This window comes from Asterias rubens, chromosome 10, assembly GCF_902459465.1.
Source record: "Asterias rubens chromosome 10, eAstRub1.3, whole genome shotgun sequence".
Classification (NCBI taxonomy): domain Eukaryota; kingdom Metazoa; phylum Echinodermata; class Asteroidea; order Forcipulatida; family Asteriidae; genus Asterias; species Asterias rubens.
Window position 1 is genome coordinate 4,631,586 of NC_047071.1, and position 19,501 is coordinate 4,651,086.

Here is a 19,501-nt window from a genome sequence, read left to right on the forward strand (position 1 = left end):
AGAGGTTTGCAGTATACACCATGTGAATATCTCTTTGTCATTTTCTTTATGTTGTGGCTTTTGATTATTTTAACATTTTTTTATTTTATAGTTTCATTATTTTTAACTGATTTAATTGTCATGTTTGTATTATTACTATTAGGTTGTTCAATAATATATATAGTCAACATAGATCTGAACGAATATTTTCCAGAGATACAAATTTTTACTTTTCAGCTTATGAGTCTGAAAAATGTTTGCTTAAAACTACCAAAGCAAAAGAACAGTTCTTCAGCAACCAAATCCAGTTCAGAGAGCGTTTTTTCTTCTTCTAGAATGTGCTATTTCATATTTGTCAACCATACCTTCCTTTACAGAACTACAAGTCGTAAATCTTACCTCATAGGAACACCCACTCAACACTATTCTATATACATCTCATATCCTGACAAGATTGTGTACAAAACCTGTCTTATTTCATTCCAAACAACCATAAAACTCCAACCCATGACAGTGACCAGCTGAAACTCTGACATACCCCATGTGAGCTGAAGATAAACAGTTCTCATAAGAAGAAAAACTAAGAAATAAAAACCTGTCATTAGGATTGTTGGGTCCCAAGATGTCCAAAGGTCCCCTATTTATACAGATCAGTTTGGTGTTTGGTGACTATTCAATTGATAAATCAAAAACTCGGGTGTCACTAAGATTTATCTTACAGTTGATCAATACACCAAGGCACTGTGGAATGCATCTATATTTCACACCATTTCTTGAAGGAGAAATATTTTGGTTGAAACTACAACAAGTTGATGGAAAGGTCTCTTGAAGATGATCAGAGCATACTGATAAAATGTTGAAGTGTCTGCTTAACGGGTTTTTTCCTTGAGATGGGACATACTGTTGAGGGTTTTCATTATCAGGATTTGTTCCAATTTCAGGATTTTCTGGTGGCCTTCTCTTTTCTCAAAAGAAGGGGAGAAGAAATTAAGCAAGTTTTGCCCAAATCTGTAGCTTTGTGTTTCTGTTGATGTTTGAACCTCCTGAATTGTACATTGCGGAGGTTCCGAGTCTAGAATTAGGGGAACCCCATATTGAAAGTCATTTTCCTGGTCTGTTCACATTTGGCAAATCTCATCCCTAGTCTTTCAATTGACCTTTACCGGGAATTGGTTCTAGCCCATCAGCTCGACTCCAAGGCTGCCCATTTCTGCGAGTCAGGTTTGAAAATTGCTAGGTCCGAAATCCAATGTGCTGGAGCAAATTGAAGTGGTAAAAAATAGAAGTCTGATACACATCTCAAGCAGGATATGCTGAGACCTTTTAATTGATTTAATGGTGCACATTTTTGAGTCATTGGCTGAGAGAACATTTCTAGACCTTTGAAGTTTTTGATAATCATTCTACATCAAAATCATGATGAATCAAAGTCTGAGGTGTGAACATTTATGAACTATCAAAAAAGGCCTGGTAAACAAGAATATTTTCAATGGCTCTCAGTAAATTAAAAACAGAAGTTACTACTTACTGGAAGGACGAGTACAATTAAAGTAAAATATTGACCAATTTTAACCACCATACATGCTCATGTTTGCACTGCAAAATGCAAAACCAGGCCTTGGATGATGTGTAGTTAAAAGAAAAAATCCCTGTAAATTCACAACACATTGTAGCAAGCTCGCTGTTAAATTTACCTCCATCGTATATACAGTACAGTGACCTTAACCATAGCGGGGTCACCCATGGACCACTGGTGGGAACAGAGATATTGTAAACAGGAATTTGGAAGTTTGGGAAGATCTTGGTGTATATGCGGTATGATGAATAGGGTGATGAAAGATGAATAAAGCCTCTATTAATGGTCCATTTGAAGCCAAGCAGATGGGCAGGGAAAAGGGTACTCTAGCCTCGTACTTGTCACATGTAACAGTTAAGTCTTTACCAAAAGCAATACCCTGGTATTTGATGGGCGACATTGGTCGGGAGAACCGAGTGAGAAATGTTTATCAGAGGGCTTGTTGGAGACTTGACTTTCTTAGAACTTCAGGAAATATTGTTCATCAAAATAGTTGTCTGGACGAGTATTAGCATGGAGCCATTCACAATCAGTAGACAAATCATGACTGCTAACTGATTTCTGCTAAGCAGTATTCCTTAGCAGATTTAAAAGATTGGGCATTATGATGAAGTACTATGTCTACTTGAATAAAAGGATAACATTACAAATAACAAACAATGGTTTACATCTCAGACAAAGGTGATACACAGCCTCTCATATTATTTTAAAACTTTCTTAAGTATTATTTCCCCAATATTTTTGAGGATTGAGAAGGGGGGCCGGGGGTTATCAGCGCAATGTATTGGTGAATGCAGTGCTTGAATTGCAATCGGAATGTAACAGGTTCCAATCCCCAGCTGGTTCCTATCACAATGCCCTGTACAAGTCTGGTCTCTCAACTGATCTGTTAGTGTTGATCGTAATCGAAGTCTCCTTTTGTGTTTAGTCTCCCTCTTTCCCTATCTCTCATTGGTTACTTTGATTGTTCTTGGTCCATCTTAAGTCTTGCCTTTAACTTGTCATTCTGCTCACTCTTGCGTAGGCATTAAACCAATATCTGAATGAGAGGGGGTTGCTGTTATTAGCTTGAAGAAGCAACAGCTAACGAAGCTAAATTTACCACGCTCCCAATGATCAATTCATCAAAGATTTGTGTCTGGTTTAACGCTCGCAAGACTAAAAGCATAATTCTCCAATTTATTGGACAGCCCCCGAAACGAAAATACACAATAGAAGTCACCCCAGACTCATGGAATGGAAGCTTCCCTGACTGTCATATCTAGGTTGATGAAGTCTACGGACCCCCCCCCCCCCCATCCCCACACCCCAAACACACACAACATTACTCGCATCTGTTGATACGCCTACTGCAGAACTTCATCCATATTGTATAAACACCATCACATCTACCTCAGACGACAAATGAATGATTCCGGTCATAATTGCACAACCGTCATGCAGACGGATCCATTAAATTGCCCTATGCACATTGCCCAATGCGACAAAACTAAAACAATGTGTTTGTCTCCTTGGATTGATGATGTCAAGGTCACATGACATTTTACTCTCATTTACTTCTTCCGAAGAAACGGCAAAGAAGGTATTTTTCCCTCAGAATGCTGTAATGCCTCGACCATCAATCAAAAGGTAGCTTTCTAAGAGATGCGGTAACTACAAAGCTCCCAATTATCAAAACAATTTTTCTCCATCATTACTCAAAATGTGGCACATTCTTTTTATTTAATAATAATGAAAAAACCTCGGACTTGAATAAAATTGCATTTCATGACCAATAGAGGGGGCTATGCAGTTCAATTGCTGAGTTTATTCAAAGCATGAAAGAATTCCATCTTGATTTTAATCACAAGAGATATTGTCACTCTATGAAATGTAATCAAAGACAATGAAGAGTAGAAACACCATACTTCTTTTCACAATTAATTTAATTATAGTATCATATTTACAATTGGTCAGTCTTAAAAGATTGAACATACTGTGACCATCTCCCTTAAAGGCAGTGGACACTATTGGTAAATTACTCAAAATAATTATTAGCATAAAACCGTTCTTGGTGATGAGTAATGGGGAGAGGTTGATGGTATAAAACATTGTGAGAAACGGCTCCCTCTGAAGTGACATTGTTTTCGAGAAAGAAGTCATTTTCCACGAATTTGATTTTGAGACCTCAGATTTAGAACTCGAGGTCTCGAATCAACCATCTAAACGCACACAACTTCGTGTGACAAGGGTGTTTCCTTTTTAATTATTATCACGCAACTTTGATGACCGATTGAGCTCAAATTTTCACAGGTTTGTTATTATATGCATATGTTGAGATACACCAACTGTGAAGGCTTGTCTTTGACAATTACCAATAGTGTCCACTGCCTTTAACATATTCCCAAGATTTGTACTAAGCTTCATGATAAAGCCAGTTGATATTATCATGTCTGAAAAACACATCATTTGAATCTTCAGAATCACTCAAACAAAATCCTATTTTTCATCACAGCTCAAAATGTCCAGTTTTAAAGTTATTTATTTTGATAAAGTTTCCACTCCCTGAAGATTAAATTCAAATGTAATTTATTAATAATGTTAATTATTAATGTTTTTTTTATTAATAAATAACTAAAAGGGCCTAACCAAAACTCAAAAGTCACCAAAAACTATCAATATGATTCAATCCCCTTGGGATAATAGTATGTATGTGTTAAAGGCAGTGGACACTATTGGTAATTACTCAAAAATAAATATTAGCATAAAACCTTTCTTGGTGAGGAGTAATGGGGAGAGGTTGATGGTATAAAACATTGTGAGAAAGTGCCATAGTTTTCAAGAAAGAAGTCATTTTCAAACAAATTTGATTTCGAGACCTCAGATTTAGAACTTGAGGTCTCGAAATCAACCATCTAAACGCACACAACTTTGTGTGACAAGGTTGTTTTTCTCTTTCATTTTTATCTCGCAAGTTCGATGACCGATTGAGCTCAAATTTTCACAGGTTTGTTATTTTGTGCATATGTTGAGATACACCAACTGTGAAGGCTAGTCTTTGACAATTACCAACAGTGTCCACTACCTTTTAACTGAATTATCACATTTATGGACAATTACCAGCTGAATATTTTCTTTACAATTACAGAGAAAGCTTTTAGCTTCAATTTGGCTAGATTGTAAACAGGTCGATATTATGCTTTAACTTTTAGTTTGTAAAACCGATTTTGCCTGTAACATTTTCGTCACTTCAGTATCATTGTAAGTAGGTCACAATTGACCATGGGGTCAAAGTATCAAGAAATGTGTTCAATGTTGTTAGTTTGTATAAGTGATTGATCATGAGCTGTACCTTATACAGTGATGACCTCAGGCTAGGGTTACTTTTTACATGCTACCTGAACTTATTAGGAGTGCTGGCCACCTGTTCTTAGAATGGCAGGCATAAGGTTACTTGGACTGGGTGCATTCGTTTAGCTTCCCCTGGGTCATCCCCGGTCTGCCCCAGTGTGTTCGATTAGTTTTGACGTCATTCAAGGGGCTCACCCGGGTCAGCCCCCAGTGCCCTGCTTGTGGAGTGGGTCACTTGGGGGCTGGCCCAAGGTGCATGACGTCACTGCGAGAGCGCTGAGTGATCGTTCGTTTAGCTCTTGTCAGGGGGCCCACCCGAGTGAGCACCGCGGGGTAGACCCAGGGAAGCTAATCGAACGCACCCACTATAAGGAAATGGCAGGTAGATGTGACTTGGACCCCATTTCAAAGCACTGTTACAGTTACTTGTACAATCATCATTCTTGGCCAACTATAAGCAAAGAATCTTTACAACATTGAAAACACTAGCACACTTTCCTTCCATACTAGTAAAATATGTTTTAAAATAATGAAATCCTCTGCTAAGTGTACAATTTGCGCTTATGATAATCAGTGCTGTGAAAATTGTACCAAGTTTGAAATCTCAGCCAAGCTTTTGAGTAGTACACGCATAGAATGCAACACTTGAGGAAGTTGGAGGCAGAGGTAACGCAAGTTGGAGGACATGGCTGCTAGTAGCAGGCCAGCTTCAACATGAATAAAATGGCAGTCATTGGTAGGCAAGGCGGGGTTACCTAAGCTTAGGGAAGAATCTTATAAAGACGATCATCCATAAGAAGATGATAGTAACGCAGAGAAGACTTGCCCATAACCACCAGTTACAAGCTCGTTGTGTATGCTGCTGTAATCGCTCACTCTCTACTTTCAGTCTGCTGTAGTTACTGTCTGCTAGCTGAACCGTCTCACCAAGCCTCTGGAAAAAAAGTTAAACCAAATATGATTAAGTCGTATTCGTTTTGAAGTACATTTTGTTTGTTTGTATGATCTTCCCATCAATGGAACTCAGCAAACTCCCACAAGGGGATATAAACACCAAGCTGGCAACAGCCAATCCCTCTCATACAAACATTGGTTTACCGTCTATGATTATGAATTGCACAAATCATGAATTGTGATTCAGTAACTAGCAGTGTAACTACAACAATACATCAAGGAACTCGGCAAAAGGGGCTCATAAACACCAAGCTAGCAAAAGCCAATATATCTCATACAAACATTGGTTTAACGTCTATGATTACGAAATGCACAAATCAAGAAATTGTGATAGTCGCTAGCTGACAATACTTATTCTAGTCATTGTGAAATCAGCGGTAAGCTTAGTAGGATTTGAACCCACAACCTTGTGTTTTATGTCTCTGAACTTTATTCAATATCGTTTGATCCATCAGTATAAGGTTTGAATGATGATGATTCTGTTCTGAATTCACAAACCAGGATCCTATCAATTGTTGAAGGTACACAACAAAACAAACTCAACCTTATATCAAGTACACAGTTTTGTTCTCACGGTCCAATCCGTGCACGTCCGCTAACAAGATTGATTCGACCACAATTTGAAATCAATCCAAACAATTTCCGGGACTTATGAGTGTTTTTACATCTGAACAACCAATGAAAATAACTCATTTTGGGGAGTTTGTTTATTCCAAACGGAAATGAGATTATTACATGGCATGATTTATATTGACCCAGTGACCAGGGGGTTAATAGTATTTGGCTTCACCTTTGACCTCGTTGCTAGGGTAAAATGTGAACTTAGTGTTATTGTTACTATTAGACACTCATGGCCAGTGCTCATGGCGGTAAACAACATGAAATGATTGAAATATGGCGTTGGCGAAAGTCCATGACGCTAAAAAAAACATCAATTTGTGATACAATATGTTGACTACATTCTATGGTGATGTAGATCCATTCATTCAAACGCCCTCTAGTTAAGTGGGCAATGCACTGTTTCTTGAGATGTAAGCTTAGATCGTTCTATAATATTAGTAGGTACCAGATCTTATCAGGGAGAAAATGTTGAAAAAACACTCTATATGACTCAGTTTCCAGTCAAATTCCCACATTAACTTCTGGGGGGGGGGTATGTTTATAAGAAAGGTTTGCAGCAACATCATGAGAATATCTCTTTTGAGTAATGTTGGTTCCGAAAAGAACTGATATTTCATGTTTTCATAGGTAAATGATGTAGCGCCCTCTACAGTCAAAAGAATGCTAACTGAAGTGCTAACCATGGCACTGAAGTATGAAGTAGGAAGAACCATGCCCGTTTGGAAGATTTGTTCAGATCCCCCTTAACAACTACAGAAAAGTTCAGGACACTATTTCTTACCCTGTTATCATCTTTGATGATATTACTGGCTACTACTGTATTATGTTTAAGACTTCTTGTAAGTGATAACATCTCCTCAGCTAACTTCTCCTGCATGCTATGATGATGTTGCAAGACAACGTCAAGATCTTCTGAGGATGCCTTATCCTCAAGATCATGTAATCTGAGGATGGGATGAAAAGTCATGAGGATCATTGTGGAAAAACAAACTTTTTGTTTTAAACTAACGTCAAAGTTTCACTTTTTTTTTTAAGTTTAAAAACAAAGGAGCTAAAAATATTTGTTTATTTTACCACACATCCAACAGCACAAGCTGTTGCTCTCCAAGATGACCTTAACCAACTACAAGCCTGGGAACAAACTTGGCAGATGTCCTTCAATACTAACAAGTGTGAGGTCCTCCGAATCACCAACAAAAGAAACATCATCAATGCCAAGTACTCCATCCATGGCACCACCCTCAAGACTGTAGATGAAGCAAAATATCTAGGCGTCACCATCCAGAGCAAACTGAGCTGGAAGCCACAAATTAATAACATCTGTAAGAAGGCTAACAGCACCAGAGGCTTTCTCCAAAGGAACCTCAGAAGATGCCCAGCCACAGTCAAAGAGCAGGCTTACAAGACCTATGTCCGTCCAACGCTCGAGTATCCCTCTACAGTCTGGGACCCCCACCAAACCGACTTATCTGACCAAGTAGACATGGTACAAAGATGTGCTGCTCGTTTTGTCAAGGCCGACTTCCATCAACGGCACAGCGTCACCAAGATGCTAGAAGACCTCAAATGGCAAACTCTTCGTGAGAGACGGGCTCAAAACAAAGCAACTATGGTGTATAGGATTGTAAATGGGCTTGTGGCCATACCATGTGGACCACCTTACTTCATTCCATCAAGATCAGGCTTCCTCCAACACCACTGCAGGTTACTTGTATACCAACACTCATTCATACCAAGCGCCATCTGTCTGTGGAACCACCTACCAGACACTGTTGTGACAGCTCCATCACTGGACCAGTTCCAGAGCCGGCTGTCCAGCCTACGGCTCCGTTAAGCCACCAGTTTTTCTTTTACTTGCACTAGCAGCCTACCTGCATCTGTATAAATACACCTTATTTCATGTATTTCTGCGAGTTTTTTTTACCGACATGTTCCTGTGGCCTGCTTACTTTTGCACTTCATAGTACGATATTACTCACATGTGAGGCTTGTACTCGTATAGGAAGAAGAAGAAGAAGAAGGGAGCCAATAACAGGATAAATAGGGAATGAGAAGAAAATGTTCAGTTTTAGATTTGGGAGGAAACTCCCAAACGGTGAAAACCCATGCAATCAGGTGGGGTCTGAAAAGCTAAATCACATTCAAGGCTTTGGTCTGAGGTGAGATTTGAACCGGGGTCCACAGAGGTGAAAGGCAGGGACAGAAAATCGCTGAGCCAACCTGATAATTTATCTTTTATTTCAAAGAAAAAACAATCAACTTAATTGCTTACAAACAGTGAATTTCAAGAAGATTTTAATCATAACTTGATCTCCTGAATATGAGTAATAGTGAATTGAAAAAATTGTGGTAAAAAAGTAAATTATGACAAATATTGATAATATATTCTTTTTGTTTCTGTTTACCTTCTATGTCTAACTCCATTCTCAGCCGCATCATCAGGCTACAATAAAGGATAAAAAACTGGAGTTAAACATTCAACTTTACCACACAAAAAAACACCTCAGGAATAGTCAACATTTCTCAACTCATTTACACAGCACAAAGGTAACAATCTTCTTTCAGGCAACAAAGACACTTGCCTCCATTCCACTGGTTTCATATTTGTAATAATTCGTACCTTTCTATTTATCTCTTGCCGAATAAAAAACAATAACATGCCTTCAACATTGCCCTTGAAGGGGGCACAGCCATTCCCCTCTGGTTAGGTGGCACTTGTAAAATGTAAATTGTATTGGAACTGTGGCATGGGGTTATTATAATAACCATAAAACAATGTACTCCTGTTTTGAAAGCATACCTCTCCCAAGAGTTCTCGTCTCATCTCATTTGCATATCTTGACGTTGCTTGTAGATGTAGCTCTTTAGAGGATGTTGAGGGTGGATTGACGTTAGACTTAGATTCTGATGAGGTTAGGATTGATGAGTGAAGGGCTGGAGCTAGGAGTTGGGTTGCCATGGCTTTCTCACTGGCAGAAGACTAGGGGATAATAGGAAAAGATGTCATTTTAGTCAATCATTTTGAAAGAATTTGACCTATGCAAAAAATAGGAATCACAATTAAATGACAAATCTCAATGTACTTTAATGTATGAATACTGTTAAATAAAACCGTAGCCGAAAAGACCCAATGCCTACGCCACACTTTCAAAAAGCCCCATCCCTGAGGCCAAAAGGAGGTAGATCATTGGACGATAGCAGCCTTTGGGCGTAAAAACGTGCACGTGACCTCAGCATACCTGGTAGCTTTTTGCATTATGCAAGAGGCTCTATTGATTTCTATAGACCCCTTACACACCGTGGAATGCACCTCCGAACAATGCGCATCAACAACTTCCATCATTTTGGGAGTCAAATCTTTTGTGCAGGTTTTGCAAGGGATATTGCTGCGATTTGAAAATCTTGAAAAAAAACCCACAGATTTTAAGTTTAAAAAAAAATCGTTATTTACCAATTTCTGCGTTTGAATAAGTCCTTTCAAGAATTCAATCTTCTTATTATATTCAATCAGAGCTTCTTCACTTGGCAAACTGAAAAATACAAAGAATATTATAAACAATTAATAATGAAGTGTCAGTGCCACAAGGTTTTATCCGATGAGTGATGAGTTGACCATGTACTGATGAAACAAAAGGATGAACAAGTTTTTTTTCTAAAGGTCATTTGATACAAATCCTCTTAAATGTCAACATGAGAGATGGAACTTGTGCCACCCCTTAACTCCAGAGGCTCACTTGTGACCTCAATCCTCCACTCCACTAGCGTATCCAGACACTTTCATCAGGGGGGGGGGGGGGGTGGGGGTGCAAAGACTCTTTGGGTGGCAAGTTAATGTTCAACTCAATTCTGATTTTGTTCTATCTCATTTGGGGACAGAGAAGGGTTTTGATTATTGGGTCAGGGGGTGCCACTTTACCACTCATTTGTACCCGGACCAAGTAGTAAGCTTGTTATGCGGGCCTACGGCCCTCAATTATCCGCCATCCGTCAACTTCATGAAGCGAATTTTGTAGTACTTAAGTACCGAAAGCTTTCCATTTTCAAAACGGTTGTCTTCCTTGATTACCAAACTTACCTAGGTGATCTTTTCAGCTCTGCAAGTTTCTCTTGAAGTGCACCAACAAACTTTAATAAAATAAAAGATAACTCTGATAATTTTACTTTTTTTTTGATAACCGACTTTTAATTTGTTTTTATAATATCAAATACAGAACAAATATTAATTCATATTTGTTAACTTTGTTAACAGAAAGACTTTACTACATATTTCACCTAAAATATGTGTTGACTTGTGTTAAAAACAAGGGCTGCCATATGTCTACCCCTAGATCTATCATTGAGAACTAACATCATACATGTAGTTCTACGAGTATGATCTGTCCACATCCTTTGATTGAGAAGTACAAGTAAAGACTCTAACCGAACTGGGACACCCCCCCCCCCAATCCTCAACCCTCCATCTTTCCATTTCAGGACAGACTTTGAGGTCTTAGTTTTCCGTACCTTCTCCAACCTCCAATCACCATGATTCTGTTCTCCGGCCATCGATTCACATCTTGACAATAACCTCTGAAGGTTAATCTCCAATTTTGACGACATCGTCTCCAGCAAATGATTGCCAGATTTAAACAGTCAGGAGGTTTTAGAAAAAAAAATCTGAGAAAAACCATAAGAATAGTATGATAATCATGTTTTATAATCATGTCCATAATAATTCAAAAGTTAAAGAAAAACATGTAGTGAGCAAGTGGTGTATTGTGCAGCCTACATTGAAGTGTATATATATATATAGTGCAGTTATTACTATTTGTTTTGGGGTTGAACACAGAAAAATCTGAATTAACGATCCGCCATTCTACCAACATAACAAACTGAGCTATTTTCTAGTTTTTCTAAATTAGACCCAGTTTTTACTGGGGCCCTGTACTGTACTCCCTCTCCCCCTCCAAAAATGTGTCATTGTCGGTTAGGCCTACCAAGAAAAGAGGGCTAAATACGACCGGTAACGACAAGTTTGAAGAAAAAAAGGAGTTCAGCACCCCAGTAACTGGTTCTGCCATTTACCCAGGGCTGTTTCCCTGGAGTGGTGTTTTTTTAACTAATAATACAAATTAAATACTAAAAAAACTGTAAAGTAAAGTAAACATTCTCTACTAAGTCTAAATCTCTACTCATCATACTCATATCTGTGTTCAAAATCAGATCCCAAATATTAAAATAACTACGAAAACCTTAAAATGTCCTCAGCTGAGTCTCAAGTTGAGGCTGGATTCTAGCCTTGAAAGGTACTTACCAATGATGAGATTCACACAAAACCAACACGTTTAATCACAGCTGTCGTGTCAGAAAAAGTGGAGTGTGTGTGCAACGCAAGCAGAAATGACGAAAACTTGAAGTGAGTCTGGCTCATCTGTTTTGACTGCGTACTATGTAATGAACTTTGTACGAACCAGACAACAGTGCATGACCTGCGACTGCTGACCTCAAGCCTTGTACAAAAATATTTTTTTATTAAGTAATATTTGTTATAAAATGTTATAATTTTTTCCCATTTTAACATTTAAATATATTTTCAATTTTTTATTTTGATTTTTAGCTGAAACAAAATGATCTATTGACAATTGTAAAAAGATTTAAAATTAAAAGCATTTTATACAGATATAATTAAAAAATGGCAGCTTCCATGGTATGACGAAAAAGGAAAAAATTGCATGCAGTCGGTCGGGAAAAACGGTCCACAGCACAGTAAACGGTAAGATTTTTTTTTAAACAGATTATTAGTATCAACTTCTAGAAGTATGTGCAATTGCAAGGCTCAAGGTAGGCTAAAGAATTTTAGATTTGACTGAATGCCATGAAATATTTAACAAGATATTGGGGTTAGAAATTTCGGGCCATGCACAGTCGGACAGGGGTGGACAGTGCCACAACAGACAGTTCGGCTTTAACAGTACACTGGCTGTGCTGGATTTGTCCGGAAACCGGGCATGTCCCATTTGTGGCATTACAAATTACAAATATCAATAATAAATGTATAAATATTATTCCCACCACCACCCTCTTATTCACTTCTACCTGATAATTTATTTGATGTATTTATTGGTAAATAAAATTTCCTGTCGATACAAAAGTCCCAAGAGTAAGACAAGTCAAATCAAATGTATTGATTTCATTTGTGAATGAATGTAAGTTTATTAAAGCTATTTAAAAAAAATATCTTGGTTAATCCATTTGCAGAGCCGAAGTATGTTATTGTTATGTTCTCTACACAGGTGTCTCTTGCCTATTGTTGTTATCAATATCATCCTATCTTTGATCTTGTTTGTTTTTCTTTGATTGCCCATTGTTAGAATAGTTGCATCCCGATGCAGCGCCAGCTTGCTCTACCCTTTTTCATGGTTCCCTGACATTCATACAATATGCATTTACTGACCATCATTTGTCCTCACCACTTTACTCCTATTGATTCATAGCCACTAATTGTTTCTAAAATAGAAACTTTGATTGGCTATAATTTTCCCGCTATTTCTGGATCCCTTCCCTTTCTTTATCCCTTGCTCCTTATTTCTATAAATTGGTATGTATTTGTTTGTACTTGTTTATGCCTCTGGAAGAAGGGCCGGTTTTGATCGTAAGCTAAGGCCATCTACCCTACACAAGTATTATATAATAATTATGTGCCATATTTAATTGCATACTTTACGTGACAAAAACAACAGAGTCAAACGTTGATTAAAATAATAAAGAATAGAAGGACAAGTCTCTTTTTTTTAAAAGACAGAATACACAATACATAATATTTTTTAAACTTAAACCTTTTTCTCTAATTTTCTGGATGCGGCATCTGGAAGTGTTGTAAAAATATACTCAAAGTTTGGCGTTCGTTCTTGTTCATCAAAACCTTCAGTAATTCACCAAAAGGTTAGTAAAAAACTTTATCAAACCTTTAATAATAATAATTTTGTGAACAATATTGTTTTCTATCTCTTGGCCAATTTTGATGGAGGTTTGACAAGTATAAGCCCTTTTTGGGATTCACAAACAATGCTTAAATGTCTGGTATCCTTTTAGTAAGAGCTTTCAAAATATGTTTTAATTCATTAAGACTGAATGTAGGCCTAGAATAAGTTAATATTTTTCTCAACTTCCAATGTGTAATTTTCTAAACGCAACTTTAACAGCTTGTTTTATTCATTATTCATTCCCTTTTCATCCATAGGGTTTCTTTGCTGATGCAACCATGCGGAAACAACGTAAAGTCCCACCATCCCCTGCAAAGCCAGGACGTGCCCTTCAACATCTTAAGGAATTGTATAGTCCTGCCCCGTCTGAGCGAGAAGACTTGAAGATCGGACATGTGCTCCTTTTGTTTTGTGATCATGAGAAGTCAGTTGTGAAGACCATCCGTGCTCTCGTTGAACTACTTCCAGCAGCAACATGCACGACTGCCAATCTTTTGAAACCAATTCTTAAAAAATTTGAATCATGCAAGAATCTAGGAAGAGAGACCGATAAAGTTAAATTTGTGAAACTCTGTGACGAACCATTCACTGCCTTTGCATCTCCTGAGCAGCTAATAACAAAGAAAAGAACCCCAAAACCTCGGAAACCAGATCCTGAACTGGCAGTGCAAGATGAAAGCTTTGAATCTGGACCTTCCAGCCAACAGACAACAGACTCTTCTCCAGGACATTCAGGCGTTTCAGAACCTTTGCCAAGACTCAGACGTGGTAAACTTACGCCTCAAGAATTTAAGTTGAAGAAAAGAGTAAATTTTGTGATGCACAGATGGGTCACAGAAAAGAAGAGATATCAGAAACGGTTCAAAGAATTACGAGAGAAAGTGGATATTCAGAAAGTAAATAAGATTAAGTATCTCAAACAAGATATCAAAAGAAAACAAGACTCCATGAAGCAAAAAGATGCAAAGATAAAGCTGCTAATGAAACGGGTCAAGGAGTTGGAAAAATTGCAGCAAAAACCTGCTTTGCATTCTGACCCTGATCAAAGCATAGAGACTTTGAAAAAACTGAACCGTAGCCATAAGTGCCTGAAACTATCCAACAAGAACAAACGCAAGAAAGTTACAACTGAATTTGTACCAAAGAAAAAGTATATGAAGGTGAAGGCAGAACTCAAAATAACAGATGAACTGATCAATCAACGCAAACAAGAAATTTGTGAACTTAAAGAGAAATTAGCTGAGATAGAGAAGGAGAACAAAACAAGAGCAGATTGCGAAACATACAGCGTTGAAGCACGCACGGCTGTATATGTAAACCACGAACCAGTACAAATGCAAAATGTCCCAACATTGATTCAGAGTTCAGCGAAACAAGGCGAATCAGTGGCCCCTATACATCACATAGAACAATTGTAAGCAGATGGCAAGGGTGCTTGAAAGCATCGCAGACCTAGGGATGAAAACTAAAGTTGGTGACGAAAACTGGCAGTCTTACACTTGGCTTCGCTGCAACAAAACAGGAAGGTTCATGTATTCATGTGCGACACAAAAATACTGAAGTGTTATTGCAGTAGATGAATTGCAAGTGGAGGCACTGACTGCCAATGACTATTTTCAATAATCGCATCAACTTTTCAGTACAGTATATTACATAATTGTTTCTAAACATTACCCTGTGTTTGCCAAAGGTTGAGTCGGGGTCGTCGGCCCAGTGTTCTTCACGGTTATTATCAATTTTTTGTTATTGTTTTTTGGTTTTTTTTGCTTTCCCTGAAAAGCATTTGGAAAATAAATATTGTAAATAAAACTTTCATTCCTAGTTTTGCATAAATACACCCACTTTCCCATTGTCAATTACATCGATACAAGCCCTATGGGTTTCTAGATGGCTCACCGCTCAATGTGTTTATTTTCTTCAAAGCCAATGTCTTATGACTGGTTGTTTGCTTGAGTGGAAATAAATAAATAAACAAATAAACCAAAAATTACATGTATGTATTTGGCTGAGACTTACTCCGATTTCCAGGACTACCGAAATATTTTCCTTCCAAAGTTATGTCAAACATTATAGTAATACCATGAATGACAGGGTAGCAGTAAACCATAAAGAAGTTGGATGAGTATTTGGATAAGACTCTTCATGAACCAAATTGTCCTTAACACCCTTTAGACACAATCGATAAGAAGGTTACAGACTTCTGCGTTAAATGGTTGAAAAATGGGCCTGAGCAGTCGTAATTCAAATCATATACCCTAAGGTATAGTTTACCATTAAATAAATTGCCAAAATTATTTCAAATTCGATGAAACTAAAATTGCCATAACTTTGTGTTTGTATATGGTCATAAAATGGAGTTCTTTGTATAATTGGAAAGGTATTTTACAGGGTTTGATACTTTTTTTTAACAAGATTAAGGAATTAACATCTTATTGAATAACAGAGTGTTTTCTTTTACTTACTTGTTTACATTCTTGTGGTTTTTTTATTCTTTGCCGGGCCTACTTTTAATTATATGCTTACTTTTGTGTAAAGCGATTTGAGGCTCTCGGTAAAGCGCTATATAAGTGTATTTTGCTTTTTATTACTAAACTTACATGCTTTTTTAAAACTTTTAAAATGTGTAATGTCTATTTTCACTTGGTTAAATAAGTTTAGGGGTCATTAAGCGTGAAAAGGTTTCAACCGATTTCAACTTTTGGTTTTGAGTTCAACCCAAACAAGATCTTGGGTTTTTTTTTTATGTTTTCAGTTATGAGTTGTTGTCGATTAAAGAGTTGGTGAAGAAATTAATTTCTGTTGTATTGTTATTCTTTCTTTGCAGTGTTTCCCATTTTTATTAGTATCCATGTTTACGTATGCGTTGTTATAAAGTTTTAGTTTATTTGAAATATGTACTGATGCAATGCTCATATGAAAAAAACCATCTGTGTACATTTGTTTGGTTACCTTTTGCCCAAGCAGTAACACAGGTTGTAATCTTTGTCTGTACTATAAGTAGACCCAGTAACTGGGGCGCTGTACTCCTTTTGTTTTTAAAAAGGAGTACAGCGCCCAAGTAACTGGGTCTATTGTATCACTAGAAATAATGTAACTCAGGAACTGTAGGCCTATTGTATATCAAATTACATTTTTGGGTTTCAACTTAATAATTTTAAAACTACAATAATGTTGATCGTTTAATAATTGCAGGCTTACATACAACACTTGAAAGAGTTTAAAGGCAGTGGACACTATTGGTAATTGTCAAAGACTAGTCTTCACAGTTGGTGTATCTCAACATATGCATAAAATAGCGAACCTGTGAAAATTTGAGCTCAATCGGTCGTCGAAGTTGCGAGATAATAATGAAAGAAAAAACACCATCGTCATACGAAGTTGTGTGCTTTCTGATGCTTGATTTCGAGACCTCAAATTCTAAACTTGAAGTCTCCAAATCAAATTCGTTGAAAATTACTTCTTTCTCGAAATCTACGTCACTTTAGAGGGAGCTGTTTCTCACAATGTTATATACTATCAACCTCTCCCCAATACTCGTAATCAAGAAAAGTTTTATGATGATAATTATTTTGAGTAATTACCAATATTGTCCACTGCCTTTAATAATGTTAAAACTACAATAATGTTAATCAGTTTATAATTGCAGGCTTACATACAACACTTTAAAGAGTTTAAGCGCATATTTAAAAACGATTGTGTCTTAGTTATTTCTAGTTTCAGTATTGAGTTAATGATAAACATGAACCAGCTTTTTCTTTAAATTAACTTAGTGCGCTATGAGTGAATTAAAAAAAATCCCTTCCTGCTCAGTTCTCAAGTAAGTAAATTATTAAGTTAAGTTAAAATTAAAATTTAAAAACCATTTCAATGTACTTTTTATTTTCAGATTTCTTTGAGAGCCTGTCCATAAACTTATCCTAGGTGGCTTTGCAGTTACTGAATGAATGTCCATATTGCGCAAGTCTTGATGATAAGGAGTCTTCTATTGACCATCACTCTGAGACAATGATCTGATGACTTCTACATCCGTTTGTCTAACATCATGGCCGTAGCTCAATCAGTCAAATTGCAGATGAAATTCATTGTGGAATGTCTTTTTAAACACAAGAATGCTTTATGGTCGATTCCAAGCATCCGAATCCAGACAGTTTGTGATGGAAGGTTATATCCTAGACAACTTTGCCAATCAGCACAATTTTCTATTTTGGGGACGAGGGGATTATGTAGCGATACGACCACGGCAGTCACAGCAGCAAAACGAGGTCCCCCAGATGAAGAAACAAAGCAATACCTGACCTCATTCGGAATCGATTGTGACCATCTTCAGAAGTTCAGACCCACCGTTCTACGACAGAATGTATCTACCGTTAAACACCACGTACTGTTCCTACAGAGTCTGAATCTAAGTGATGAGGAGATAGTCGCCATCTTGAAGAAGTCGCCAGAGCTTCTTAAAGTAAACATGTTTGGAATACAAGGCCATGTTAGATTCTTACAAGAAGATCTTGGCTTGGATGGCTTACTGATCCTGAACATTCTTCAACGGGTTCCAAAATTCTTTGCTTCCCCGCTCTCGATGATCAAAGAGAATGTGGAATATGCTCAGACGTTGAATCTCACACTTCAGAACATGCACATCTTGATGAAGTTCACTCCAAGCCTGTTCTACCGGTCACGAAATGGTATCCAGAGCACAGGAGAGCATTTGAGAAAGATACTGTTAAAGCACGACCCGATGCTTAATCCTGATAAATGTCTGAGATATATGCTGCGCTGTGACCCGCTTACGTTTAGTCGCTCTATAAAGGAGATAGATGACAGGGTGCAGAACCTCATTGACTTGGGCTTCACTGGAGTGACCCTCACTAAGATAATTCGATTCTGTCCGAGTGTTCTTAGAATCGGCACCAGCTTCATCACAGATAGGATACAGTCGTTGCAGGACAAGCTCTCAATAAGTTACAAAGACGTGCTCGTTCTGGTCGACCGGATGCCCAAACTTCTTCACTTCTCTGATGAAACCATAGACACCAAGATAAACTTGATTTTAGAGAAAGGTTACAAGACGTCGGATCTTGTCCGAGTCCCAAGAACGTTTGCCCGAAGTCTCCAGAGCATGGAGAATAGATTAGACAGGATTGCAGAAGTGAAGACTTATCACTTTAGATCACTCAACTTCTTACAGAAGACAGATAAAGAGTTTGAGGAATACTTGGAAGACATGAAGCAAAAGGATAGACTGAAGAAGGAGAAGTTGGATAGTAGTACATTGTGAGATGGAGTCAGAAAAAAACAATTTGTCGTATTTTTGACCTAGTGAGGGAGCTGTTCTCAGTTATAATATTTTTTTAGAGCACCCTTTGCATCATCAATACATGTGCAGTTGAAAGTTTCAGATGGTTAGTTAATTCACTAAAAAATGAGTCCACACGTAGGAGGGTTAAGTACATGTATTGGCTAAGGCTAAGCTTGCTTAAGGAGTGTGTTTAAATACAATATGTAATCAAGCCCTAACCTGGTCAGGAAGAATGAAGCAGATTTTATGGACATGGATAAGCAGATTCACATAAATTACTAATTTAGTGTAATGAAAATAATGCAGCTGAAATTGTGCATGAAGTCCTTTTAATGTGTACATGTATACGCGTGCAGAAATATTGGATACATCTTTTGAATTACGTACTTAAAAAAAAGAAATCCGCTAGAGCAGGACTTGAACCTTTGACCTTCGGATTGAAGTGCAGGTGCTACCAACTGAGCTATCTAGACCGAAAGTTGGCGGTCTCCTGATTTTGTCAATATCTTTGTTCAGGGATGCCAGTCAGTTTAAATCTCACTCTAGTCAAGTTTGCTTTGTTCAACCCAGAATTCTTCAGTTTCCCTTGTGGTTTATTACTTGATAAAAAACCCTAAATATCTTGATTTCATTCGTAAAAACATAGATGTAATTGGTGTCAAACACTCGATTGCCTCACATAATTTATATTTTCAAAGATTCGGATGTAAATCTGTCCTTAGCAGTATTGAAATTATAAAGAGCCACAAGTCATTGTAAGCAAGAACTATTTCTGCGCCTTGA

General features: G+C 37.6%; 2 protein-coding genes across 4 annotated transcripts; one reads left to right on the forward strand and one right to left on the reverse strand.

Annotated features, from left to right (window-relative positions):
• Nucleotides 1-5,179: 5,179 nt before the first annotated feature.
• Nucleotides 5,180-11,868, reverse strand: LOC117295867 (vesicle transport protein USE1-like). The gene is made up of 8 exons (XM_033778651.1): nucleotides 11,754-11,868; nucleotides 10,964-11,116; nucleotides 10,536-10,585; nucleotides 9,912-9,990; nucleotides 9,261-9,440; nucleotides 8,866-8,903; nucleotides 7,242-7,404; nucleotides 5,180-5,819 (listed from the first exon to the last, which is right to left on the reverse strand). Exons 2-8 carry the CDS (start codon nucleotides 11,057-11,059, stop codon nucleotides 5,637-5,639), a joined length of 789 nt encoding a protein of 262 aa, XP_033634542.1. The 5' UTR covers nucleotides 11,060-11,116; nucleotides 11,754-11,868; the 3' UTR covers nucleotides 5,180-5,636.
• A 267-nt stretch (nucleotides 11,869-12,135) lies between these two features.
• On the forward strand, nucleotides 12,136-19,477 carry LOC117296006 (myosin-3-like). Of its 3 annotated transcripts, none has more exons than XM_033778838.1 (2): nucleotides 12,136-12,212; nucleotides 17,309-19,477. In XM_033778838.1, the coding sequence occupies exon 2, from the start codon at nucleotides 17,465-17,467 to the stop codon at nucleotides 18,695-18,697; it is 1,233 nt and encodes a 410-aa protein (XP_033634729.1). In that variant the 5' UTR covers nucleotides 12,136-12,212; nucleotides 17,309-17,464; the 3' UTR covers nucleotides 18,698-19,477. The 3 variants fall into 3 exon arrangements, with proteins under 3 accessions (XP_033634729.1, XP_033634732.1, XP_033634731.1); XM_033778841.1 differs by lacking the exon at nucleotides 17,309-19,477 and adding an exon at nucleotides 13,680-16,202 and having other exon boundaries at nucleotides 12,153-12,212; XM_033778840.1 differs by lacking the exon at nucleotides 12,136-12,212 and adding an exon at nucleotides 12,240-12,280.
• Nucleotides 19,478-19,501: the final 24 nt, after the last annotated feature.

What these genes read in the sequence shown, in the direction of transcription:
- LOC117295867 (XM_033778651.1), bottom strand. Translation starts at nt 11,059, where the DNA reads ATGTCGTCAAAATTGGAGATTAACCTTCAGAGGTTATTGTCAAGATGT. An exon ending in GACGAGAACTCTTGGGAGAG is followed by an intron (nt 8,904 to 9,260) that starts GTATGCTTTCAA and finishes CCTTTATTGTAG; the next exon opens with CCTGATGATGCGGCTGAGAA. An exon ending in AATGGAGTTAGACATAGAAG is followed by an intron (nt 7,405 to 8,865) that starts GTAAACAGAAAC and finishes TCCCATCCTCAG; the next exon opens with ATTACATGATCTTGAGGATA.
- LOC117296006 (XM_033778838.1), top strand. Translation starts at nt 17,465, where the DNA reads ATGGCCGTAGCTCAATCAGTCAAATTGCAGATGAAATTCATTGTGGAA.